This window comes from Rhinolophus hipposideros (assembly GCF_964194185.1).
Source record: "Rhinolophus hipposideros genome assembly, chromosome: 14".
In the NCBI taxonomy this organism is placed as follows: domain Eukaryota; kingdom Metazoa; phylum Chordata; class Mammalia; order Chiroptera; family Rhinolophidae; genus Rhinolophus; species Rhinolophus hipposideros.
This window is the reverse complement of record NC_138060.1, coordinates 28,479,151-28,506,800: the sequence shown is the minus strand read 5'-3', so window position 1 is coordinate 28,506,800 and position 27,650 is coordinate 28,479,151. Positions and strand designations below refer to the sequence as shown.

Below are 27,650 nucleotides of genomic sequence, written 5' to 3'. Positions count from 1 at the left end.
CAGGCTAAAACCTGAATATGGATGTTATCTATTTCCATGGCCAGACATGCCTAGAAAGATATTGCTTGTTCTATAATAATATTTTTCACTATAACCATGCCCCTTTCAAGTTCTAAATTTTGATAAGACTATTTTATGAAAGTTCCAAGTAGTATTAATCCTATATCATGCTTGTCATTCTCTAAAATGTGGGTTTCACAAGTAAGTCTTAGTAAAAATAAGTGGAATTTCTCTTGGGGGCTTCTTCTTTTGTGCACGTGAAATTTATAATTTGAAGAAAGTCATGATCTCTATCTAAGAAAGAAAGAAAGAATCTGCTTTCATAAGTACATCTATAGTTGAGAACAATAGGAATGTTTCGAAATAATAACCACTTTCTAAAAGACAACATCCCCCAAAATGGGGATCTTACCCAAATGAGGAAATTTCTAATCACTTTACCTCGAATGAAGATGTCAGAGAGCTCCATGAGAAATGGAAGCGGTGTTGTTGATCAATATATGGATTATAAATTGGATTAGTTGCATTTTATGTGCTGTGACAATATGGTGCGTATGAAAATATGGACCAGGAATTAGAAACATTAGAAACAGTCTGTGGAAACATGCTGCTTTCCATGTATCTGACCTTGAGCAAGTCGGATAACCTCACTGTGCCTCGGTTTCTTCTTTTGTAAGATACAGATAAGAATAGCACCTTTCTCATTTGGTGAACATTGAATGAGGTGACACAGGTCAAGCTTTCTAGGACAATACCTATTTCATAGTACATGCTTAAAAATAAATGTTTGTGGCTATTATTATAGCTGTTATTATTGATGTTGAAGTTGAGTGATTCCAGTTATTTCACTTAGAACAGCTGAACAGGGAAAATACAAAAGAAAAGAAAAAAGACTTAAGACTTTTTTATTATGTTTTAAAAAAACCTGTCATTTATTCTATGTACAAATTCTGGCAGGTTCGTGGAACCAAACTACCTAGAAGGGGGGATGGGTATAGTAAATTATTTCCACTTCTGAGGATCTTAACATCTAGTTAGCAAGCCAAGATCCTCATACATTAAAAGTAAACAACAATAGAGCTTAAGAGTTAAAATGATATACCGTATTTTGCCGTGTATAAAGTGCTCCCATGTATAACATGCAACCACATTTTTGGCCCAAACTTTCAGAGGGAAAATCTTTCATTTTAATTTTTAATTCAAATTTTTATCTATTTACATTTAGGTACTTGTTTTTTGTATTATAAAGGAATTTTAGCATTTAGTTTCTAACATATTATGGTACAAGACATTTTATGTAACAAATTATTACAAAACACAAGAAGAGCTACAAGGAACAAGAAATTTTATGTACTGGTAACAAATTTAAGGTATTTACACTTTATAGGCCAAGAACTCTTCGTTGTTGCAAGTTTGTTGTAAATTCAACAAAACTGATGATCCTGTTCCAGGGTATTATTTTGCACATGGGTATCGTTATTGATTTACAGAGTTGCACTTTTAACACATAAGCATAAATAAAAGAATTAAAAACATTTATATAGATACGGAATTAGTATTACCCATGTATAATGTGCACCCTTATTTTTCCTCACAAATTTGGGCAAAAAAGTGTGCATTATACATGACAAAATATGGTAACTTATCTACAGAATTTATATATCCAATGTGTGTGGCTTCCTTAGAAATTGTTACTGCTTAAAAAAATAAAAAAATATATATCTTTGTTGAAATTTTCTACTAACATCTGCTGGGTGGGAATATAAAGTCTGTGTGTCTCTTTAAAGATCTTTTGGCAATGTCTATCAAAATGAAAACTACAGAGCTTTTGACCCAGGCATTTAACTTCTAGAAATTTATATTACAGATATAGTCTCATATGTGTGCAAGGAAATATATGTATAGAGATGTTCACTGCAGTACTGTTTATTACACATTGGAAACAACTAAATGTCTCTCAAAGGGTTCTCAGGGAAATAAGTCACAGAAAAATGTATGTGTTGGAATACTATACAGCTGTTAAAAAGAACAATGTGGATATGTAAGTGCTTATCTGTAAAAATGTCCCAATACTATTAAACAAAAAAAGCAGGTTAGAGACTAGCATATGTGAAAAATTCATATTAAAGACAATTGATATAATATGAGCCAGAAATTCCAATTCTGGGTATACGTCCAAAAGAATTGAAAACAAGATCACGAAGAGATATTTGTACAGCTGTATTTGTACAGCATTATTCACAGTAATCAAACAGTAGAAGCAACCCAAATGTCCATTGGCAGATGAGTGGATAAGCAAAATGTGCCATATTGACACAATGGAATATAATTCAGCCTTAAAATGGAAGGAAATCCTTCCTACAATATGGGTGAACCTTGAGGACATTATGCTAAGTGAAATAAATCAGTTACAAAAAGACAAATACTATATGATTCCACTTATATAAAGTACCTAAAGTAGTCCAGGTCAGAAGCAGAATGTGAAATAGTGGTTTGCCAAGGGGAGGAGGGGGAAATGGAGAGTTGTTGAACGGATGTAGAGTTTCAGTTTGGGAAGATGAAAAAGTTCTGGAGATTGATTGCATAACAATGTGAATGTACTTAATACTTTTGAAATGTGTACTTTAAAATGGTTAGGATGGTAAACTTTGTTATGTATATTTTACCACAATTAAAGTTTTAAAAACTTGAGTTGATATATTATGTGTCTGCTTGTACATATGTAGAAATTTCTGGAGATCTATTAACAGTACTAGCTTTTTTTTCATTGCATACTCACTTCACTATTTTAATGTTTTTATCATTTATGAACTGTCAGTTTAAAAAATTTTAAATGGTTGAATAAACATCAGTAACAGCACTTTTGGTTGCTATGTGACCTGATGCCAAAAGACTAGAAGAAACACAATTTTGTTATAATTTCCTGGGAGGACATGAATAAATGGTGGGAAAGAATGGTCAGTGAGATCACAAAGATGAGTAAGTTTTTCCTAAATGCAGAGGGCAATTCAGCCAAAGCAGGCAGGGGAAGTTCTGTGTAATTTTAGAGATGTTAAAAGGTGAAGGGAAAAAAAGTCCAGGGTATGTTTAGATGACTGAGCAGACCGATCTGACAAGGGCCTCAGGAAGTGCTTGGGGATTACACTAAAAAAGTACATTGGGGCCACATTGTGGCAGGATTTAATGACCACCCAGGTCATTCAGATTTTGTTCAGATGATAATTCAGAGCCATGGAACATTTTGAACAGGGGAGTACCATGTAGAAAGGGGATATAGGAAAATTAAATAGGCATACTAGATTGAATGCCAATTAGACTGGGGAGGAGAGACAGGAAGGAAGTCAGGACACAATAATCCAGGGGCAGGGTGATGAGGTTCAGACTCAGCACGAGCATTCCTCATCCTTAACCATACGCTAATCTTTCCTCTTTTCACCTGAGTTTCCCTGTGTTTCCCTTTCAAACTGCCCAGTTCCTACCAATTGGGTGCATTTTGTCCTCATTTGGTTTCCAGCCTTCTTGCTTTCTTTTTTTTTTTTTTTTTTAAATTAGCTATCTAAGAGCATTTGTAGCCATCTCTAGTCAGATGTGTGGTCGCTTAATATGAACAGAACATGTATCCTATATGGTTCATCTGGGTTTGTTTACAGGCATTTTTGTTTGGCTCATAAGTTAGTGTGCTCAGACTTATATCTGCCGCCACTACCACTGCTCTGCTCCAGCTCATAGATGTTTGCTTTCTTCACTCATTTTCTGGCCTCCAGGGTCTCCCAACTCCCCCCATTTCAAACTTCACCTCTTTCATGAGGCTTTCCCTCCCTGCATCAGTCCTCAGGAATGTCTCTCTCCCTCCCAGCACTTCCCACACCACTCAACAAACAGCACACATTAGCGTCTAGTCAAATATGACCTTGTGTCCATATTTATGTTTGATGTAATTATGCGTCCTTGTCTTCTCTGCCCGGCTCCGTGAGCTTGGTCAGCCCCCTCCCAGGTACAAAGCCTGGGGGCCCCAGGAGATGAGGGCATGATGAGTGGGCCAGTAAAAGCTGAGGCTCAGACTCCCACACATGACACAGCAGGTGTCCCCCACTAGATGGTGGTGGCAATCAGGCCTCTCCTTAGGCTCCCTGTGCCTCAGCTTTCTTATCTTTTAAGTGGAGGTGTCTGCTTTGCTTGGGAAGACGTCCTTCTACGACCCTGGGCTAGCAGTAGAGGAACCCTGCTAGGTCCCCATCTGGTAGCAGCAACGTGCTCTTTAGGTCACTTCCCTGCACCTCATTCCTCCCACATGTGAAAGGTTAAACCAGAGGTTCTCGGAGAGTGGTCCCCACGGTTCCTGGGCTCCTGGCAGAGGTCAAAGCGATTTCCGTAACAATATTCCGAGCTAGTTCTCTTTTCACTCTGTGAATGTACGGAGTTTTCCAGAAGCTACATTATATGTGATGCCCTCGCTCTAATAATAACTCGTAATGGGTTTATTACTGTTATTGTTTAATGGATTAATGTATTTAAGTTTTTTCACGTTTTAATTTCTTAAAAAGCAAATCTATACAGAGGGTGCCAAAAACATGTATACACATTTTAAGGGAAAAAAACTATTCAAAATTGTGCTGATGGTAACCACTTTGAGCACCTCTTGTAATCGCAGAAGTCACACGGAAGAGTTGTGTTCATCTTTTGTTGCGGTATATGTGGAGTGTGACAATTTTAATACAGTTTTTCCCCTTTCTTGAAATGTGTATACATCTTTTTTGGCACTTTCTGTATTGCCCACACACAAGAGCTCTTTAATTTTTAAGTAGGAAGGGGTCCTGAGACCCAAACCATTGAGGAACCGTTGAACCAGATTTCTAGAAGATCATCGTCATTCACTCCACAAATAACTGGGCGTCCCGTGCCCAGGCATTGCTATTTTTCTGATAAGGAGGCCAAGGTGACGATGAAGACACGGTCCCTGCTCTGATGGAGTTGACATTTGGGAGGGACGACAAACGGATACATTAAGGAGATGATTTCCGAGAGCAGTAAGTTTCATCACGGCCGAAGGCAGCGCTCACGGCCGTAACACCCGGCGGCGCGAGAGCCGGCCTCCCGCCGTGCGGCCCCGGGGCCCTCCGCCCTCCAGGTTGTCCCAGCAGGGGGCGGGGTGGGCACCGCGTCCGGGAGCGGGCGTGTGCTGACGTCACTGTCCCGCGCCAGCCAATCGCGGGCGACCTCCGTCGTAGGCGGCGCGGTGGCAGGCGGCCTGCGGGCGGCGCTGTGGCCCGTCGGGCGGCCCCCCGGAGCCGCCATCGCCGCGTGCCTTCCCCGACCCCACGTCTCCGCCGCCGGCTCCGCGCCGTAGTCATGGCCGACGTGGAAGACGGCGAGGAGCCCTGCGCCCTGTCCTCGCACTCCGGGAGCGCAGGCTCCAAGTCGGGAGGCGACAAAATGTTCTCTCTCAAGAAGTGGAACGCGGTGGCCATGTGGAGCTGGGACGTGGAGTGCGATACGTGCGCCATCTGCAGGGTCCAGGTGATGGGTAAGCGCTGCACGCTAGGCCCGGGCTGCGCTGCGGCCTCCGCGGGCCCGGGTCCGGGCGGGGGGACGAGCGGAGGCTCGGAGAGACCCCGGCGGGAGGGGTGCGGGCGGGGACCGCTCGGCCCGGCCGCTGCACGCCGCCTGGGGCTGCGTTTTCGGGAGACGTACCCGCAGTAAGCAGAGGAGTTAAACAGGATGATTTCAGGTCGCGACGCGTGTGGCCGGGAAAACACTCCTCGGTGGTGTTCTGGGAGCTGGGAGGAACCGCCGCGGTGCGGGCAGCCGGCCCCGGCCCCTGCTCCGAAAGCAAACCGCAGAGGCCGGGGTCCAGGCCCCGGTCCCGCAGGGCCACGTCCGTGGTTCCGGTCACACACCGACGTGGTGCCCTGGCCGTCGTCTTCCACGAAAGCGACCCCCTCGGTGCTGCTCTTGACAGATGCAGGGGAGAAAAGCGTCCCCAGCCATTGCACTCGTTTCGGGGCGAGCTGCGGTGCCGCCGCCGCCGCTGCTGGCCGTTAACTCGGTGCGATCCGAGGCGGCCCGACGGCACCCGCTTGGCTTGGAGGAGATACGATGTGGGTCAGGCATCTGTAAGTGTCGTGGGACGTGAATGATGGGAGCCCTTGACTCGGAAACCGCATTTCAGCGCCTGGCTGGGCCCCCACTCGCGTAGTTGGCCGCTTCCTGGGGAAGACAGCTGCCCTGCGCCGAGTCAGGTCCTTGTGGGGAACCCGCTTTTACAACTACCGCACTTCGTTTTATATTTTGAATACAAATATCGGACCCAGTGAAACCTTTGAGAGCAGCTTCATCCCGTTGGGTCGTATGCGGTTTGTTTTAGAGTCTTCGGGCCACCTTGAAAAGGAGGCGCTATTTAAATGCACGTTGCATTTTTTAAGCTTGGCATTGAAAACTACTGTGAGAGCATCCCCCAAATGTTGTGTCTTGAGGGCAGATGAAGAAAATTGAGGTTTCTATCGTCTTGAGGTTTCTACTGCCTTGCACCGAAAAATGAGAGAATTGGAGAAAGTAAATAGAGTTGTTCTTCCTTCCGGAGGGATAAAACTTGAACTTTACCAGAATCAAGAGATGTCTCAATTTATACCCTCTTGAGTGTGCTCTCTTGTGTTTTATTCATAAGAAGGGTTTACAGCAAAATGGAGTTCAGATGTTGTTTTGTTTTGTTTTAAAGAGCTTAACTTCAGACATGACTCACTTATTTTGGATGTTACGTTTTTAAAACACCTCGTTTATTGGCCTGCAGTACAGCCTTCTTATCCCTACCCCACCCATTACTTAGGAATTACAATCATAATTTCCAGCTTGGGTGGCATTTTTAACTTATACAGGTGACCTAAATTTTTGTTCTTTTGCAAGACTGGCTTTGCTAAAAATTTTGTCCCCTAAATTTACTTTAGTTTAAAAATGAAGAATGTTTCTAAAAGGGCATTTTCTCCCCCCCCCTCCCCCAGAAAACTTTAAAACTAGTAAGTAGAAATGCAGAATTTAATGATTGAAATCTTGCAGCAAATAAACTTTAACTGGGATATTTAAAGTAAGTCAAAGTATGGGCTATAAATGGCTCCATTCACAGTAACTTTCTAATTATAGCAAGTATTCTGCTACTGTGGATTAATGTTGCAGGTTTACAACAGCTATACTTTGAGTTCAGGGAAGTACTATAGACCTTTGTATTTTGTTTATGAGGTGTTAAAATCCACTTAGTGGTCAGGTAAACAGCAGAAGGAAAGTTTTCAGACTTCCCAATCCTTATCCTACCATTACTCTAAAAGATGTTACAATTATTGTGCTCCTTAAAAATATACTGTCTTAGTTACTTTTTTCTTTTATCTGAAACTTGGGGAATTCTTGTCGATTTAGGTCAGTTTTTGATCATGAATCTAAATCAAAGCTGTAAGCATAAATCAGAGATTCCTAGATTCTACAAAAAGAGCCCACTTAACCCATTTCCTTAATGTTTGGAATTCATCTCATATGCCTAAATGATTTATTATGACTTCTTGATCCAAGATTGCCTGTCTACCCATTTTGATGTTAACACTCTCCTCCTTGGTTTCCACTCTCCTCCCTTCATTCTGAAACGAGCAGATGGCACAGGGAAACCAGGGACCAGACTTGGTCATTTTAGTGTCATGCCCCCGTGCATAACTCCTTGCACAGAGTAGATCCTCAGTAATTGTGGAGTTGAAGAAAGTCTTAGGAGGCAGTAGTTGTTTTTAATCCACACTGAAGAGGCCTGGGTGGTGTGTTTTTTTAGGGTAAAGGCATGCAGGGAGAAGCAAACAAATGGCCTATGCATAATCCAGTGTAAGAAGAGAAGCAGGCTTCAGCTCTACCGTGTGTCTATTTTTACAGAATTAGTTTCTCCAGTTTATGTTAAAAACTTTTTTTCTGTTGGTTTGAACTTCCTTTTACCCAACTTTGACTCCTCTTCCAGCTCGTGAATAAATCCATTCATTAGTCCCTGGCATATTGTATATTACCTCCTTCATCAAGCAAATAGTACGGAGTGAATTTTGAAAATTTCTAATTATACCCTTTAGGTTCCCATTCCTAGTATTTACTCCCACGTAATTTGTTAAAAACCCTTTGCCATTGTTGGATAAATGCTTTGGGCTCAGACTTATTTGTAAAGGGAGTATTTTTGTAAAAATAAAAAGAGAACCTAGTATTTAGAAGGTATTTTTTAACTAATTTAATTAATTTTAATTTGATTGTATAGATTATACAGTCACATCATTCAAAAATTTAAGAAAATGTACAATGAAAACTCCTTCCCATTCTATCCTCTCCCAAGTAAACTTTATTATTAGTTTCTTGTATCCTTCTAGAGTTTCTTTGTGTATGTACAAGCAAAGACCAATATATATACATGGCTTATTTAAAAGGGTATCTTCAAAATAAACTGCCCCTAGGTGTTGACCTCTGTGAGCATGCCCAGTGAGCTTATAATAGCTAATAATGGAGTGGAGTATGGCGTATTTTTCTCTAGTGGTTGCATGCACTGTCAGGACACCTTTTCACTAGAGTTTATGAAAATAGAGGGTCGGTAACCCTTGTGAAATTGCTCCTGGTCATGAATAAACTAGTAGAGTGCCTTGTACTTTATTCATCTTTAAGCAGTATGTTCAGACGAGAAATTAATAGTCGGAGTCTTTTAGCTCCATCTCTAACCCTTTGGGCTCTTATTTGACTTTAAAGTGTCTGGGTTTTAAAAATTGCATTCTGAGCATCAGAATGAGACTTGCTATTTGTTTACTTTTAGATGCCTGTCTTAGATGTCAAGCTGAAAACAAACAAGAGGATTGTGTTGGTATGTTGTCATTTCGTTCTCTTGCTTTTTCAACTGAAGGTTTTCTCTCAGTGGGGATGTTTGAATTTGCTGTTAAGATTGACTTTATCAATACACGAAAATAAACTGTAAAGCAGTGATCCATTATTAATATAAAATGTGTTGGTTCTCAAAAGGCCTTAATGGAATTAATCTGCAAGTTCTTTTATTATCTGTAATTAAGAATTGGTTATATGTTCCAGACATGGGCATAGTAAATATTTTGATAATCAAAGAAAAATAAATAATTCCTTTCTATTAAGAAAATTATACAATAAGGAATTTGCCAAAACATTTAAATTCTGACTATGTTTATAGGTAGGTCAGTTTTGGTAGGGTTTTAGTCTAATAAAGCATTTAAGTTTTCAGTATTCTATTGTGATATAGTATTTAACTTTCTAACTAAGATAGGAAAAATTCTAAGTCTCAAGAACTTTGGGGAATGTAGTTTATATATAGAAATCTATTAAATTTTCCTTATTGTCTGGGACTATCAAGATTCTCTTAGGCTAAACGTTTTAAGCAATTCAAACGTTTTCATGTCCTCGTACTTGAAGTCATCACTTCTAGATTGCTGTATGAAAGTGTTTAAACATTTTCCTAGAATGAACGGTGAACTTGTACTTTGCATTTTTGTGGTTTACATAACAGCTTCCTAATAATGATTTATGTCATTTTGATCAAATCCTGTGTCTTCCTCCTGAAACATTAGAATGATTGCCCCTTGCTTTTTATCCCCTATAGTCAATGTTCACAAGTTTTTTTTCTTTTCTCTTTTTTTTCCTGTGTCTTTCATTATTCTGTTATCATATAGCTCAGTTGGTCAAGCAAGGGGCAAATGAAGCCTATGTTTGAGATTGTATTCCAGATTGTGGATGATTTCCCTCGGTTTAAAATTTTTCTTTCATGCTGTTTAAAAAATACTAATTTGGGAATTGTGAGGGGTAAGCCGGCTTTCTTTGATCACAGAGAGACTTCTCTTTCCAGCCAGCCACTTTGAAAATTTCATTCTGTTTGTCGCATGAGGAGTTGCGCTGCTTATTGATGACCTAACACGCAATTCATCGCCACTTCTAGAAAACAACTCAGTAGATGTATAGCTGATAATATTTAGTAGCATGTCATCTATTCATAATAGCCTACTGTGAACTGAAAATATTTAAAACTCATATCTTGGTAAATATGAATCTGAAGAACATTTTTCAATAAAATAAAGCCTCAAAGGTCTCCAAGGTCAGTGAATGACTGAGAAGGTCTGAGATCTAAGGAAGGCTCAAGTCTTTTTATCTCCTAACTTCAGGAAGATGGCCTGTGGAGCTATGTGGAAATGGGGGCCACCACATCATCCATTGATTCTAGAACAGTGATAGAAAGTCCCCCAAACACAGTTCCTTATCTTCTTAAGTATAAAATAACCATGTAAGTGTAAATGTATTTCTTTATAGATAGAAAACATTGTTTTTGACCAATTAACCATCTTCATTCAAGATCATGAACCACGTTTATTAGTCATAATATAAAATAAGCTATCTATTTGAGCTCAGTGATTTAAATTGAAATATGTAATGTCAAATAATCTCTTTTTCTTTTAGTGGTCTGGGGAGAATGTAATCATTCCTTCCACAATTGCTGCATGTCCCTGTGGGTGAAACAGAACAATCGCTGTCCCCTCTGCCAGCAAGACTGGGTGGTCCAAAGAATCGGCAAATGATGGTGGTGGAAGGCTTTCTTAGTGCAGTTGTCCAGAGCCTTGGTGGATCTCATTATCAAGTGCCCTGCAGAGGCTAGGACACTCCAGGGAACTAATTCTTCAGATACGAGGAGATGGATCTTTGGTCTTTGGGGACTGATCAAAGGATGGTTTAGCATTTTGTCGGTTTTATGTTCAGAAATTCTCTGCAAATAAGAAGATAATTTATTAAAGATGGTCTTTCCTACCTCTGTGGTATGCGTCACCCACACTGTTTAGAAGTGCTATAAAGGAGGAGAGAACTACAAATTGACCTTTATAATTTACTTTTTGATATCCAAGGGGCTGTGGAAGCAGTTCCATTCAGAAGAGAACTTTTTGCATGCATACGGTTGATCAGTTAAAAAAAAAGGACAATATTATAGTAACAAAGTGCAGTTTAAAACCCAACTCTTACCCTTATTTGTTCCTAATATTTATTTTCCTCGAGGAATGGGGTGAGTCATGAAATATTTGTTTGGTAGATGAGAATTTCAAGTTGGGACTAGTGAGCAGGATTAATAAGTCAACCTTTGAGCTTTCGTTTGTCTTACGGTAGGTATCATCTTTGACTCGAGAAAACCTAGATCTGCACTCACCTGTCTTGTCGTTGAGTAAAGGACAGAAGTATTTTCAAGTTCTGCTCAGATTATGTTGTAATTTAACTGTGTTTTAGGTGGAATGTTAATGAGGGAAAATGTTTACCACTATAGCATTGGATCAAAAAGTTTATTTTATTACACAGTGTTTTAATAAATGGTTTATTCTGTTTACGTCATTTGAATTGTCATTATTGCAATTTTATGCACAACCTTAAACTTAATAAACTAATTTGTCAAGTGAGTGGTTTCATTTAATTTGAAAAATTTATATACTCTTTTATTTGGTAATAAGAAAATTTTAAGTTTATTAACAGGAAAAATGTAAATGGGAGAAAATACTTAAATCTTATCCAACTCATTCACATTTAGTGGAGGTTATCTTGTAACAATTTATGGACCACAAGTTCATTTTGAATCTTTCCATTATAGAGGCTACAGCTAAGAATTTTAAAAACCCAAATTTTTAAATCTTAAACATTTATTTCTGTAGTTTCAGAGTTTGCCAGTCTGAATCTTTATTTGAAAATCTAAGGAATGTGGATACATAAAAGAATGTTAAAAATACCGGGGATGCCAAAAAAATGTATACAAGTGAACACTTTGTTCAACGTTGCTTAAGCAGTAGTTCACCGTAATCAGAAGTGTCTGGACGCTGAGGGTAACCACTCTGAGCACCTCTTGTAATTGCAGGAGTCAAACGTGACTTGTATTCATCTTTTATTATTGGTATATATGAAGTATTACAATTTTAATAGTTCTTTCCTTTTTAAAATGTGTATACATTTTTTGGCACCCTCTGTGTAATAATAATTCTAATAAAAAATTCGAATTCTGTAGATGTTCACATTGACTACTGTTAATCAGATTTCTCTGGAAATTTGCTTTATTAATGTATTTTCTCAACTATCTACAGAAAAAATTAGTTACAATATATAAATATGTTCGACTATTTGAATGTTTGTCATGGCAGTACACTATTTGAGCAGCTCTTTGACCTTTCTAAAAGGTTATACATAGTGAACCATCTATTTGGCTTTGAAGTGAAGAGAAATTTTAAGAATGTTGAGTTAGTTGGTATGACAGTATGTAAATGAAATGTGGAGGATGGTGATAATAAATTGATTTTCCACATAGCAAAACTGCAGGCTCACCACCTAACAGCTCTGTCTGTTACACATCAGCATCTGAGGGTAGAGGAGGAAGTGGGACCACGCCCCATTGACCCTGTGCGTCCTGGAATGGTAGCAGCTCAACTGGGTAACTGCAGAAGGTGGTTTCTGCAGAAAGGGTGTGCTGTGCCATTATGAGTTCCAGTGAAAAGTTAAGCATTGAACGGGTTTTTCTTTCCATTTGATGAAACGGTGTTGAATGTTACTAGTGTACTAAAAACACGTTTGTCATCTTTATTTAATTTTCCATCTACGCAAGTTGCACTCTTGTATCACAGCTGACATCTAAGTCAGTCTGACCCCATCACACCCATTACTATCTTTTTATAAAAAATGTCCCCTTTACTGTCCTGAAGTGGAATTAATAAACTCCGCACATAATTAAAATGTATATAATAATTGTAATATAGAATAGAAATAGAAACAAGAGGAAAGTAATTTATAATTCATTTGTATTTCAGTATATAAATGCTAGGGCAGAAGACAATGGTCAGAAGACAATTTGGTCAGAAGACAATGAAATAGGCCGATGCGTGTGGGTGTGAGCACTATATGTAGACTTGTGATTCAGACTCATGAGCGTTTCCATTGATGAGAAGATTTTTCCCCCCTAAAATGATGCAACATGCATAGTAGAATTCTGAACAAAACAATGTACAATCTTGATTTATAAGTCAGTTGCATATTTGGAAACTAATGAGTTTTAAAGCTATGCAAAACAGTACTTCATGTTTATATATAAAAAGAAGTTAGGTTCTAGGTTCAGATAATCATAAACTGATTTTTCTACTATATAAATGGACATTCAAAAGTTTCATGTGAGATTGTCCCATAAGTTGCAAGATATTGGACTTTCCTGGCTTCCACCCACCAAATTGCCAGTGGTGCCATCAGTCTGTGTGCCATCCAAAGAAAACTCACATTTCCAAAACATCCCCTTTAGAAGTAGTATCGTCTTCTTTTGGAGCACAAATCTAAGTGCTTGTAAAGGCAATCACATGTATACTTGGCTGCCACAGTCTCCCAGAAACACCCTAAAATGACAGACACAAATTAAGTCCTTTAAATGGTATAATGGGCTCAGGTTTTTTAATCACTGCGATCCTAAAGTGCAGAGAGCCAGATCTTGCTCCTCTGTGCCCTCTTGTCTAGAGCTGAAGAACTCTAAGTTAGTATTTAATACCTAGGACACACATGGTTGGTGAATATTCACTTGGCAGTCTTCTAGGCCTAGGCCTAGAATAAGCTCCAAATTGTTTCATTTGAAGCTGATGTAGAAGCCATTAGGATCAGGAAAAAATATTTTAAGTGTTCCTTTAGAAGCTTAGTAGACATCTGATAAGAAAGGCAACTATTTTAAAAATGCTTTGTTGCTTTTTTAAGATATTGCCAAGGGCTAACTTTGGGTAAAAAGAAAATTAGAAAATGGTCATGTTTACTTCAGTAAGCCTTTGTTTAAAAAATTAGTTAAAGGAAAAATATTACTGATTTGAGTATAAGGAAACTTGAAATTAAAGCACAAATAATTCAAAATTATGTTGTTATTTTTATATTGAACATTTGAGTGATATAACAAAATACGTGAGAAAAGCTTGCATGGAAATTCCTCTTTTGCCATCTTTACCTCATTCTGTTTCTGCCCTGGTAAGGTTTCGTTCAATAAAATATGTTTCACAGGAACAGTATCTTCTCTGCATTTTGATGACTCATTTTAGTGTCTGAGAGCGGATACTCGACAGCCAAGATACCCGGATTTGGATCGTAGTGCCACCATTTATTTGTGTAACCTTGAGCAAGTTACTTCACCTCTTAGACACACCTCGTGTACATTATAAAAATAATACGTACTGACCTCACTACATCATTTTGAGACTAAATGGATTTTTAATACACGTGAAAAACTCAGAACAGTTTCTAGTTCATGCTAAGTGCTGCTGTTGTTCATTTCCGGAAGTTCCTTTACTGTAATAGAGTTGGCACTTTAATGTGTTTGTTGTTATGGGGTAAAGCACTCCTAACTGTTCTCAATAAGAATTTTGTAAGAAAAAGTTAATTGTTGGAAACATGTTAGATTACTTGTAGCTCTGTGAGCTTCTGTGAAAGATGGTAATGAGGTTTTAATGACTTGCCTGTTACATTTTTCTAATCATTCGGTCAACATGATTTCTAGATTTTATGTTAAGAAAAAATTTTGTAAATGTTGAGCTCTCAGTTTAATTTTAGGTTTTTCATCTCAGTAGAAAGATTTCATTGGTTTCTACAAATATAGAGGTACGTTTTTTGGACCACTTAATTTTGGTGATATTCACCTGGTATAGAAAATCAATCTTTTTTTACAGCTCTCAATTTTCACCTTCATAGCCTTGCAGAGCAGAGCAGAGCAATCAATGTGCTGCTTTCTTTTGTCCGTGCACTTGATAGAAACCTGAGTCAGTGATTAGAACCAGAACCTGCTTTTATCTCTTTTTTAACTGGGGAATTTAGGGGAACAGCGTGTTTTTTCCAGGGTTCATGAGCTCTAAATCAAGTCGTTGTATTTCAATCTAGCTTTGGAGGGCGCAGCTCAGCTCCAAGTCCAGTCGCCGTTTTCAATCCAGTTGCAGGGGGCGCCGCCCACCATCCCATGCAGGAATCGAACCGGCGACCTTGTTGTTAAGAGCTCGTGCTCTAACCAACTGAGCCAGCCAGCCTCCCCGAGAACCTGCTTTTCTTTAGGTTGGCTGCAAGCAAACTTTTCCTGGGTGTGTGTGGCTGTGGTATATATAGCATGGTAGTTAAGACTGACTTTGGTGTCACTCAGCCTGGCTTGGAATCTCGACTCTGTTGTTTACTACCTGTGTGATCTCACACAAAATCCTTAACTTCTCTGTGCCTAGTTCCGCAACTAAAATGGGAATAACAATAGTCTCTATCTCATAGAGTTGCTATGAAGATTACATGAATTAGTACATGCTGACTGCTAGAACAGTACCTGAAACATAAGCTCTGAGTACGTTGGCCATTATTATAGATCACTACTGCCACAGCCAATCTCTGCCTTAATTAGAGAATGGGCTTCAAGAAAGGTATACGGTTTACAGTGACGCTTCTTGTAAGAATTAGGATGTCTGTGTGCACCCACAACTGGTGAAGAACTGTCAACATGGGCTTTTAGGAGAGTGATTTTCACCCCTCTTACATTAACCACATCACCACAGCTCACATCTGAAAAACACATTTCCCATCTGCAACGATGGGCTCGCCCACAGTGGTTTCCAAAGAAGTGTGTGTGTATAAACAGGGCAAGGAGGACAGTTAGAAAAAGCTGCCCAGATGAAAATCTGTTAAAAACTCTTGGAACCATTTCAGCACAGATGAAGTGTCATCTCAGCCTCTCAGGAGCTACCTACTATTTAAATTTATCTGGAGTTCTAAAAAAAAAAAAAAAAAAATGCAACTAAATTATTTGTACCAAAATTTTAGCGTACTACAATAATCAGAATTCTTGCCAGACCACCAGGGGCGTGACTTTATACATCCAAAAAATACATAGCATGGAACAAGCTTTGTGAGGTTGGTATAATCATCCTCTAACTCGAGTGGTAATTTTTAGACCATTGTAAATTAACCTCTGCTGTGCGAACTCCTGCTCTGCTTTTGCTGCTTTTGTAGAAATTATATATTTATAACATTTACAATAAAATGTATTATTGTTTGCCTACTATATATAAGGCTTTGCCATAATGGCAGAAGGAATATGAATACTAACAAGTCTTCTGTCTTCAGAGACTGTGGGGTCTGTTAAGGAATGTTACATTTACAACAGAATTGTGAAGTGTATTGTAGTAAATCTAAGCCACACAGTGCTCTGTGCAATAGAAGGGGCAGAACACATTGACTTGCAGCATAATACAGTGTCTGACTATAAGGACCATTCCTTGTGGAGATTATGGAAACCCTTTTCTATTCTAACAAAATGTGTGTGGTATGTACGTGTTCCTTAGCATTTCTGGAGACAGCAGTTGTTTACATTGCTTCAACTTCTTTACCTACCTACCCGGCCTTCAGTTCCATTTCCACTTCACCTCCTTATACTTCTATATGCCTGGGTATATCCTTCTACATAGGCCAAGAGGAGAAGGAGGACTGCCCTCTGACGAAAAAGACCCTCCTAAGGAAAAAAAAGGACATTTAAGATCGTTTGGTTTTTTTTTTGAAGGGTATAGATTTGTGTATTCCAATAGTGTAGTCACTAGCTCTGTGTGGCTATTTAAATGTTAATTTAATTAATTAACATTTAAATTTCAGGCCCTTAGTCCTACTAGCCACATCTAGATGCTCAGTAGTCCCATGTGGACAGTGACTTCCATATTGGATATCACAGAATAGAACATTTCCATCATGGAAGAAAGTTCTGTTGGACTTGCCTGTGTAGATCATCCATTTATAAGTTTATTGTATCAGAATTCAGGAATGATGGGAACCTCAGTTTTATCAACAATTAACAATTGTTCATACTGCTGGATGTACTTCCTTTTCATAAACTCTTAAGGGGCTGGCCGGGTGGCGCAGGCGGTTGGAGCTCCATGCTCCTAACTCCGAAGGCTGCCGGTTCGATTCCCACATGGGCCAGTGGGCTCTCAACAACAAAAAACCAAAAAAAAAAAACTCTTAGAATTGGAAAGGATCTTAGAGATCATTTTGTCCCCGAAATGACATCTTGGTGTTTATCTTTTTTAAAGGCTGACTTATAAAGCAAAAATGTTTTAATGGGCCTTTATCACATGTCCATTATGATACAAATCTGGATAGTCCTTGAATAGAATTATGTCTCAAAAATACAACACTGTAAAAAAATACCATGTTATAGGCTGCGACAGCACTTTTATATCTGTTTCCCCAATTCTAATTCTATACAGAGATTATAAAGTAATTGTCGTATTTTGAAACTAAACTGAAATAGCCCATGGAGCCTTTTAGTAATAAAATGGTTGCTTCTGCAATTGTCCTGAGAAATTTAAACTGTTTGGAAAGATCTGAATCTAATGCTCTTACCTAGCTCTCTGATACCACCCTCGCTACCTCAGTGTCTGCACAACACTCAGCTTCAATATTAAAGAACATTATCAGTCAACAGAACACTGCCTAATGAAGCCATATTCTCCACAAAAGCTTACATTAAAGAGCTGGATATTGGGCAACAGAATTGAAAAGATACTACACAAAAGAAGACAATGGGAAGTTAGCCCATGAAAAGATGCCTAACATTCCTCATGAGAAATGCAAGTTAAAATCACAATGAAACATCCACACCCCACTCCCTAGAAGAGGTCAAGTTAAAAAGACTGATATCAGCAAGTCTTGGTGAAGGTGTGGAGGACCTGGACACTCACACTGCTGATGGGAATGAAAACTGGAATTGCCACTTTGGAAAATAGTAAGGCAGTATTGTGAAAAGTTAAATATACAACTACCCTATGACCCAGCATTTCTTTTCCTAGGTATTTGCCCAAGAGAAATGAAAACATACACACACAAATAGATGAATATTCAAAGCTGTGTTTTTCATATTTCTAATAGCCCCAAAGTGGAAACAACCCAAATGTCCATCAACAGAATAGTGGTATATTCACAGAATGGAATGCTACTCAGCAGTGGAAAAAAAAAAGAAAGAAAGAAAGAAAAAAAGGAACAAACTACTGATGCGTGCTGCAACATGGATAAATCTCAAAACATTATGTTGAGCAAAAGAATCCAGAACGAAAAAGTACTTAATGCTATATTTTGTTATATGAAGTTCAAGAACAGGCAAAACTGATGGATAGAAATCAGAAGAACAGCTGCCTCTCAGTGGGGGTATTGACTGGAAAAAGCACAGAAAGCTTTCAGTGGGGATGGAAAAGTTCTATGTAGTGATTTCGGTGACAGTGACATGAATGTGTACATTTGTCAAAACTCATCTAACTGCACACCTTAGATTTGTGCAGTTTATTCTATGTAAAATAAACCTGAATTATTTTCAGAAAGAGAGATGGGTATTATTATTCAAGACCACAAGCAACACCCTTTTACATTTGCCACTAAGTGGAAAATACAAGAAAATGCATTAATGGTTTCTTAATGGTTGTTCCATTTGTCTTATTGTTCAACTCTTCAAGGAAGCACTCAAATCAAAATAATTGTGTTTCTCATCTTGTTCTGGCCCCTGTGGAGGTAACCTGAGAAAGCTTGGAGCTCATTAGAAGTGCTACGTTTTCAAGAAGTTTATCAAAATGCAGAAGAAGTAATGGAAGACGTGATTTTTTTTTTTAAAGGGAAAGTTTTATTCATTCCAACTCTCTTGTAGGACACTTTTCAGGGTTTTAAATGTACAAAATATGGGAGCAGCCCTCAAATTATAAGGTGAAAATTTTAGTGTAGCCTAAAATTCCTCACAGACCTCTGAACTCTGACAACGCTAACTCAGAGCTTTTCTAAAAAGCTTAAATCTTAGGGATAAAAGATATGGACTTGGGTCTTTCCCATAACTTATGCTTAAAAAGGCCCTTGACAGTCCTGAGGTGCTGGGTTTCTGTAGGCCCAGAACTGAGATCTTGTGCGTACAGACGTCCTAATAAAACTCAGGAATGCTGGAGTCCTCCCAGCTCCACCGCAGCTCTCTGCTGGTAGCTCCTTCAGTGAGTGCAAAGTGAAAGGATTTACTCTTGAAGTCCTTGTGCCCCCAAAGCCCTCAAACCCACCATCTAACCACGAAAATGTCCCAGGTGCTCCCAACTTAGCTCAGACCAGCCTTCTGCCAGCTCCACCCTCGTGGACCAGGTGGGAGGGGGCCCAAGTGCTCTGCATAAGACCTGCCACTATTCAGGGGTCATGTGGATCCAGTGGTCTCAGATCCAGTGGGAGCTGCGTGCCCTCTTCAGGCCAGCACCCCTCCCTGCCCCAACATTCAGTTCTGGGTACCACCACGTGCTGGAGACCGTCACCCTCATCCTGCCCTTCACCCCTGGTTAGGTCAGACAACATGAGAACTCAAGCTTTCCGGGTCGCCTTGCTTTCTCTTAAATATAATCCCAAGTACTTTACATCCCCTTTTACATCTCCATCTCCCACTCCTCCCCATCTTCTGAAACTCCTTCTCTCTGCCCTCTGATATTTACACCAACAAAAATTTCCTCCATCCCCATCCTTCTTTGTAAGTTCCCTTCACGTTCTTTTCTCACTAACACCTGGTTCTCCCCTGAAAACACTGCTTCTTCTGCAAGGCAACCCTCCTGCTCCCCTCAGACCCCAGAACCTGGCGACGTGAACATATCTTCCTTTCTCTCCATTGCTGCTTCCCTCCCTAAAAACACCCAGCGTCAACTCTCATGTCGTGAGACCACCACTCACTACATCTTCTTGTGGCCCCCCAGCCACTCCCCTTCATTCTGTGAAGATGCTAGCTCCACACTGTCAGTTTCTCCATCACTACTCTGGATAATTTCAATAGTCACATGGATGATGCTTCTAATACTCCGGCCGCTCAATCCCCTGATCCCTGTCCTCCAGCGATCTTGTACTCCCCACCCCCACCCTGGCCACTCACAGCTGTGGTCAGACCCTTGAGCAAAACTCCTCAAAAGAGTAGCGTATACTGACTGTCTTTAATTTATCTCCTTTCATTCTCGATTGAACTGACTCGAACAGAGTTTCATCACACCATTCCATTGAAACTGCTCATCAAATTCCCTAGTGACCTCCAAATTGCTAAGTTTCAAGATTTTAGTAAAATATCATGTCTAACCACTGTTAACCAAGAACTTTGTCTCCCCTACACACAATGCAGCACAACAAGGCAGTGATGCCAAATATCCTTGATCACGATCACCAACAGAAATATTTCAAAGTCAAGTTTGCACCTAACAACTAGACCTTGGGAAAACTCTGAATTAAAAGAAACATAAAGCTCTCAGACAGGATTCTTTTATCCTGAAGAGTAAATGCCAGTGTGCCACTCACTTGACAACACTGCTAGGTTTTTTGTTTTGTTTTGTTTTTTCCTTTTATGCCTAGTATGTCATACCATTTATAAGAACCCATTATTATAAATAAAATCAGCATTGTTTACCCTATTTAATGTTCCTTTTTGGCTTCACAAAGAAACCAGTCAATAAAAATATGGACAGCAGTCAGTTCTCAGTGCTCATCCTGCCAGAGCGGCCAGCAGCAGTTGCCACCATTGGTCACTCTCTTCTTGACCCCCTTTCTTCTCTTGGCTGCTCGGATACCTACATCTGCCAGCGTGCTTTCCTGCCACTGCCCTTCTCACCTCCCCGAGCTCCAGGGCTCAGTCCTGCTCTTGCCCCCAGAGTGCCACATCCAGTCCCATGGCTTTAAATGCCATTTACACAGTGGGTGGCTCCCAGTGATTATCTCCAGGCCAGGTCTCTCCCCTGCGCTCCAGGCCCAGAAGATGACTTACGAGTAAGACGTCCACTTAGAGGTCTCAGGGGCAGCTCCGGGTGAACAGGTACAGAACTGAGTTTTTGATGATCCCCACAACCTACTCTTCCAGAGGATTTCCGACTGAGATAGGGAAGTTCATCCTTCTGGTTACTCAGGCCCAAGACTTTGGAGTCAATCTTGTCCTTTTTCTTTATGCAACGCCCCACATTCAACTCATTAACGAACCCCCTCCACTGACCTCTCACCAGCATTACTGCCAGTGGCTCCAAACGGATTTTCTGTTTTTACCCTTGCCGCCTTCAGTCTAGGATCCTGTTAAAATGTCCATCCGATCGTCGCAATCCTCTGATGGAAACTTCTAGCGGCAACCCAGCTCTCCCAGGTGAGCTCCGCTATCTGCGCACCCGTTGACTGAATGCATCCCCATGAGTCAGACCAGCAAAGCAAAAAATCATGAGAAATAATAAGTCAGTATTTTAGGCTATGAAGCTTTGGGTAGTTTGTAATACCACAATTTAAGATATATCTTTTACTTATTTTGTTTATTGACAGTCTCATCCACTAAAATGTAATCTCCATAAAGACGGATTTTTGTCTCTTTTGTTTCCTGTTGCACACCCAGTGCCTAGAATAGTGCCTGATATAATAGTCTCTCTCTCTCTCTCTCTATCTCTCTCTCTCTCTCTCTCTCTCTCTCTCTCTCTCTCTCTCTCACATGAATAGACTGAATAGACAAATGAAAACCATGCCAGGAGAATTATGTGTGAGTTTTAGTACTCGATTCTACCTTTACTAGTTTCCTTTTATACATCAAGGTCATTACTTGCAATGTAATGTGAGCTATGAGGTGTTTAAGTCTTGCCAACTGAATCTTTTTTCTTTAGCATGACACACGTCAGAGTCCAGCCTTCCGTCATAGCCCCTCCTATATACAGAAATCAGGTTGTCATCTCATTTGCTATTGCCAAATGACCCTAAAGTTATTACTACTGCATATTAAACTTAAGGGTGTTTATATACTTTACAATATTTTTTAACCTAACTCCCCTCACTCTACCAGTGGACATTTAGCTGTTTTGGGCATGTAGTCATTATTAAAACAATCAGAGTCTTGTTTAGAGAGGAAGACTTTGAAGCTATGCCATATTATGAATCCTAAGGTTCCATATTTATGAATTTAGTTTATGATAAAAATAAGAAATTTTAAACATTTCTATAGATTCTTTTGTTCCTATTAAAGCTTTTGCAAAGTCTATGTTAAGTAGCCTCAAAGCAAAAATTTTCACTGTCTATTATTGGTATGACTTTTAAGGAAGTCAGGATTCCTGCTGATAAAAGGATTTTTCCTTTAGATGCGCAATAATCATTTCATTATCAATTGGAATAGAGCTGAACTAGATGTTTGGTGTTATCTTAGGTTAGTACAAAAGTTATTGCGGTTTTTGCAATTATTTTTAACCTTTTCGACAGCAATTACTTTTGCACCAACCTAATACCATACTACCACACAAGACTTATAACTAGCAATGTGCCCTTTTGATAGGAAACAGCGCAAGAATCATTTGATAGGAAACAGCGCAAGAATCATTTCTAAATGCAGATCCATCTTCTTCTTTGACCCCATAGTTTCTCTGTGCCACAGGAGCAGTCTCGAGTGAAAAAAAGCCCTTGACTAGAGAGTGGGACCCCAGTCCCACTCCTAGTCCAAATCTAGCACTTTTTTTTTTCTAATCCCAGTTTTCTTCACATACAGTAAAAGCTTAGACAAGGTCTAGGTGACTTACATTATATTTAACTCTAAGTCTGTGACTGTTGGATAATGTTTAGCGTTAATAAGAAATTGCTTGGTTTTCCATGACATTTCCTGACAACGAGAAAATTCATTGCTCCCTCCTCAATGCTCCCCTTAGATTTGGTGCCTAGGTCTATGATGGCCTTTAACCACCTGTTATCATGGTCGTTGTGTTAAATGGAATGACCAAACATAAAACCCGAGCACCCAGACCCATCCTAAACCTCTTCACCTGTGCTGTGAACTCCTGTCTTCTCAGGAGTCCTATGCGTGTATTTTAATGCATGCATATATTGTAACCTTGCCCTCTACACTGGATCCTGCTATCAGCTTTTTACATGCTACCATTCATTTTTCCCTTCTCCCCCACATCCCCTACCTTTCTCTTCTCTTCACAACCGAAACTCTTCTGTTGCAATCCCCACTTTTTCCATCTTCCTTTCCCATGGCTGCCATAATGAATTACCACAGATTTGGATAGCTTAAAACAACTACAATTTATTCTCTCACGGTTCAGGAGACCAGAAATCCAAAATCAAGGTGTCAGCGGGGTTGGTTCCTTCTGAAGCCTCTAAGGGAGAATCTGTTCCATCCCTCTCTTTTGACTTCTGGTGGTTGTTGGCAATCCTTGACGTTTCCCCACCTCCATCTGCATAGTGCCTTCTCTCTGTGTGTCTCTTCCGTGTCTGTTTCCAAATCTCTCTCCTTTTCTTTTAAAGACACCAGTCATCGTATTTAGGGCCCACCCTAATCTAGCATGACTTCATTATAACTTAATTTCATCTACAAAGTTCCTATTTCCAAATAAGGCCACATTCACAGGGGTTTAGGACTTGAACATATCATTCAACCCAGTGTAGCTCCCATGATGGTTCTACGGCCCCCTGGGTGTTTGTGGCTTATGGGCCCTGGTAACACACCTCGTCCTCCCTTTGTCCCTTCAGTCCTATGGGTGGAAGCATATGTATATATATATGACTCTTTTCTCATTTCGTTAAGAAAACCTCAATTGTCTCTAGAACTCTGTTGAAGAAAATCCAGTAGAACCACCAACTGGTTTTACTATTCAATATTTCAACAGAAAAGACAAAAGTGCTTGAAAACTACAGTTCTGTAAGGAAATTCTGTAACTACATTGGAACAATAATAGTCTAAAATTCATCTAGTTTCACATCTTGTCTGTTTAGTATTTAACAAGTTTTAACCAAAAAGATATCCTTGATTTCTTCAAAGTATTAAAATATAAAGTGTGGTCCACTGTTGTTGGAAGAATAAAGACCCTTTGCTTTCCTTTCAATCGAAAGCTTCTACTACAAAAATAAAAAGCAAAAATTTTACTATGGAAAGAATTAACTCAGAATTTGAAGAATAATCTGAGTTCTGTGGGTGTCCTAATGCTAACATATTAGTCTGCTTTGAACTTACCCTGCTACACAATGGGATTTATAGATGATGTAATATAGAATTGTACACCTGAAATCAATGTAACTTTACTAACAATTGTCACCCCAATAAACTTTAATTAAAAAATAAAGAAAGAAAGAACTTACCCTGCTCAAAATAACTTGTTTCTGAGACCATATAATATTGAGTTATATTACTTCATAATTCTTGATCCTCAACTAGATGTGCCATTGCTCCATGCAGCGAGTTGTAAAGGAAAGTCATGCTCTTACTAGAAACCTTGCTTTCCTATTTTCCTTAGCATAGGATGTATTTTCAAAATTTGAAATCCTTAGAAAGAGAAGCAAATTAAGTATACACTATTACTAATCATTCACCTAAACTTTTTGTTATGTTCTTTTTATTGTGTGACATCAGGGCATTTTAAACTTTAAGGACATACACATCATAAATAATGCTTTAAACCATATAATGCCAAATGTAAGGCAACACCTGGGTAAAGAGCATTTTTTTTCTTTTCTCCAGATTACAAAATTAGTCATAAAAGACATTAAAATATTTTCATTGTTTTTCTCCCATTATAAAAGTTTATTTTTCTTTCACAATGAAATAGTTCCTCTTTGCACATAACAGAATTTAATCTTTTTTTGTGCAGAATATAGTCAATCGTCTCGGGGCAATAGTTAGAAATCTTGCATGTTGATTAATCCTATCTGCCTGTCTTCCCGCCCCCCAGACCCCACAGCTTTTTAAGCTCTCGTGAAACCCTGAGTTGGCCATTTTAGGCTAGGCAGATATTGGACATAGGAACCCACCTTTTTCCACATTGCTTAGGTCTCTCCTGCTTCCAATCTGCATATCTGAAAAGCTTAATTTTGGATCAGGTTTTGATGACTGATAGTCACCATTTAAAAGCTAATACTTTTTGAGCACTTCTTTGTGCCAGGCATTGACTTCTCTCAAGAATTAACATTTACATAACTCAAGAATTAACATTTATTATCTCTGTTTTCAGTTAATGGGACTGTAGCTCAGAGAAGTTAAGTAACTTGTGGAAGGTCACACAGCTAGGACTTCCTAGAGACAGGATTTAGCTTTCCCAAGCAGTGCTGGAGTTAGTGCTCATAACCATTGGCCCACATCTCCAATCCAAGACTTCTGGTACTTTTTCTCATTGGTGCAGGGTGCCTTGAATATGCCCAGCACTCGGCTCTGCTTTTAAGCTAAGAATTCAGTGTTGTTCTTTAACTGGATCTACAATTACTATTTCATTAAGTTGGGACCTGGACCCTAAGTGTTAGCAATCACACAGTGCTCCATTTTAAAATAGACCTCTTTCTGTTTTTGCAAGTGGGTAAAACTTAAAAATAATATACCCTGTTTCAAATTGTCAAAAGGCAACATATAGTCATTTTGTAACTTCTAAATTTTATGTTCAAATATTATCTACATTCTGTTCTCAGTCAGATCATTTTTAATTACTAAGAGAGTGAGTTGTTGTTGTTTTTTTACCCCGATGGCTTATGCTATTACTGGTTAGAAAAGAAATATACGAAAAACTTCCTCTTACTTATGAATGACAAAGCTACGTAAAGATGGTTAAGACTGTGCTGTTCAATGTGGTAGCCACTGACCACGCGTGGCTACTGAGATTTTGAAATGTGGCTGGTTTGAACTGAGATGTGTGGTAAGGGTAAACTACAAAGCAGATTCTGAAAGCTCAGGGCACAAAAAAAGGTGGTAAAATATCCCGTTAACGACTTTTCTATCAATTACATGTTGAAACGATAATATTTTGCATATAGTGGGCTAAACAAAATATATTATTAAAGTTAATTTCACTTGTTTCTTTTTACCTTTTTATTGTGGCTACCAGAAAATCTTTCATTCCATCTGTGGTTTTGCATGTATCTATTGGATGGAGCTGGATTAGAGCTTAGAGATAAAAGAAAGTATTGGTGCCAGTAGATTCAAGCAGTTTGCAGTATACATATTCATCAATGAAAAGCATTGTTTTCAGTGACGAGGTTAAATATCTATGTGATGACAATTCTACCATTTTCTCAAAGTTCTGCCCTGTTAGACTGCGATTGTATTCATGAGAACCACAGGAAAAGGCATTTCCTCCTCAGGAGAGATTCTCAGACTGATTTTTCACTACTTCGAACTGTGGACTCAGGATGACATATCAAGAACAAAAAAAGTACCAGCTTTTCTTGTGTGGGTTTCAAAGCATCTGGCATGGTTCCAAGCAGTGGTCACTCATGCAGATCGCCCGTCTCTAGCATTGGGGTGATGGTTTACAGCGCAGCGGTGCAAAGCCAAAGGGCACCCACGAGTTCATTACATAATTCTTGGTAGCGTGAGGCCAAGTGTGTCTGGGGAACGGTGGGCAGGCTCTGCCACGCAGACTGAGGCGGTCATGACGATGTTTTGACAGTGTGTGCTCGAGGTTGTTTGTTTGGAAAAAGACTAACCAGCTTTTTTCCCCTCCCCCTTCCCCCCTCTCTCTCTATTCTCCCCTTTTAAATACTCCGGCATAATACTGAATGACTTTGTTTTCAAGTTGCCTTAGCCTTGCTTTGTGAAGAAAAAGCCTGAGTATTCTTTCCCTGTAGGACACAAGTGTTATTTTTGGAGCAGAGGTTCTTAAGCCTGATCTCTGTCTAAACCAATTGCTGTTCTTTGTGAGGCTGTGGTCTGGGGCAGCTGTGAGTGATCTCGGCGGAGGGAAGCTTCCTGGCTTCTTGAGGGAACTTAGGCAGAGATGTGGAGGGGCCATCCTGAAACTCCACTGCCCTGGGTCTCAATACAAGGCTCCTTCGCGTAAAGATTGTGCCCTTGGAACAGTCTCGACTACATGTGTGAAGTGATCTGCTTTTCCTGTTTGTGTCATTTCATAGGATGTTTGAGGTCAAGATGACTCCCCGTCCCCCCTTCCAATCCCTGTACTTTAGGTCACAGGTTCCCCAGAACTAAGAAAGCCATAGCTGGACAATCACTGCAAGTCACAAGCTGTTTGGGGTGCACTCTGAGGGCTACAACTTGAGTCCCTGGGGGCCTCTGGGAACAGATCTCAGAACTGAGCGTTCAGAGCGTCCCCTTCTGTAAGCTGGTCTGCTTACCCCTCAGGCTGCTAGACACGAGGAAGAAAATCTCTCCAGCTTCTCCCAGCTCTGCTTCCTGACCTGTCATTCCTGGGAGTTTACAGAGCTTCAGCCTGCTAGGAAACACGTAAAATTAGAACCAGGTGAACACACTGTCAGCAACAAATAGGACCTCATTCTGACTCCCTTCCTTGGAAATTGCTAGCTGTGTATTCAGGGAGCAGGTGTGTGTGGAGAAAGGCCTGGTGATGACCAAGGAGATCGTGCAGGTGTGTCAAGCTACTGCCACCTCGGGGGATGGGAGGTGACCTGTGGTGTGTCCTTCCCTGGCGGGCTATACATAGCCAGCAAAGCTTCTTACAGGAGAAACTTCTTTCTGCAGCCCCCACCAGTGCCACCCGCAGACCAGGGGCCTTCCTGTAAATCCCCTGCAAGATTCTGAGTCTTGGAACCTAAACCAGATAGCTGGCTCCCAGACCTGACTGCGTCTCCCCGCAGCCCTCCATCTTTCCCTTTCTTTTCCTGGGGAGCCTGCCCTGAGCTCCACC

The 27,650-nt window shown here is 39.9% G+C and overlaps 2 protein-coding genes across 4 annotated transcripts in view; both read left to right on the top strand.

Annotated features, from left to right (window-relative positions):
- The window catches only part of LOC308507489 (uncharacterized protein), a 39,649-nt gene extending 36,790 nt beyond the window's left edge, over positions 1–2,859 (top strand). For both annotated transcript variants that reach the window (XM_081072492.1, XM_081072491.1), the window contains one exon: positions 4–2,859. In XM_081072492.1, coding sequence (XP_080928618.1) covers positions 4–15 — 12 coding nt within the window. In that variant the 3' untranslated portion in view covers positions 16–2,859. The remainder of the gene's footprint in view (positions 1–3) is intronic.
- Positions 2,860–5,216: 2,357 nt separating this feature from the next.
- Positions 5,217–11,382, top strand: RNF7 (ring finger protein 7). 2 transcript variants are annotated; one of them, XM_081072992.1, is made up of 3 exons: positions 5,217–5,524; positions 8,810–8,857; positions 10,468–11,382. In XM_081072992.1, the coding sequence occupies exons 1-3, from the start codon at positions 5,350–5,352 to the stop codon at positions 10,584–10,586; spliced, it is 342 nt and encodes a 113-aa protein (XP_080929118.1). In that variant the 5' UTR covers positions 5,217–5,349; the 3' UTR covers positions 10,587–11,382. The 2 variants fall into 2 exon arrangements, with proteins under 2 accessions (XP_080929118.1, XP_080929119.1); XM_081072993.1 differs by having other exon boundaries at positions 5,233–5,517.
- Positions 11,383–27,650: the final 16,268 nt, after the last annotated feature.

Excerpts from the sequence above, each read along its gene's own strand:
- RNF7 (XM_081072992.1), top strand. The coding sequence starts at position 5,350 with ATGGCCGACGTGGAAGACGGCGAGGAGCCCTGCGCCCTGTCCTCGCAC. Across the intron at positions 5,525-8,809 it reads CTGCAGGGTCCAGGTGATGG|ATGCCTGTCTTAGATGTCAA; the intron begins GTAAGCGCTGCA and ends GTTTACTTTTAG. Across the intron at positions 8,858-10,467 it reads CAAACAAGAGGATTGTGTTG|TGGTCTGGGGAGAATGTAAT; the intron begins GTATGTTGTCAT and ends TTTTTCTTTTAG.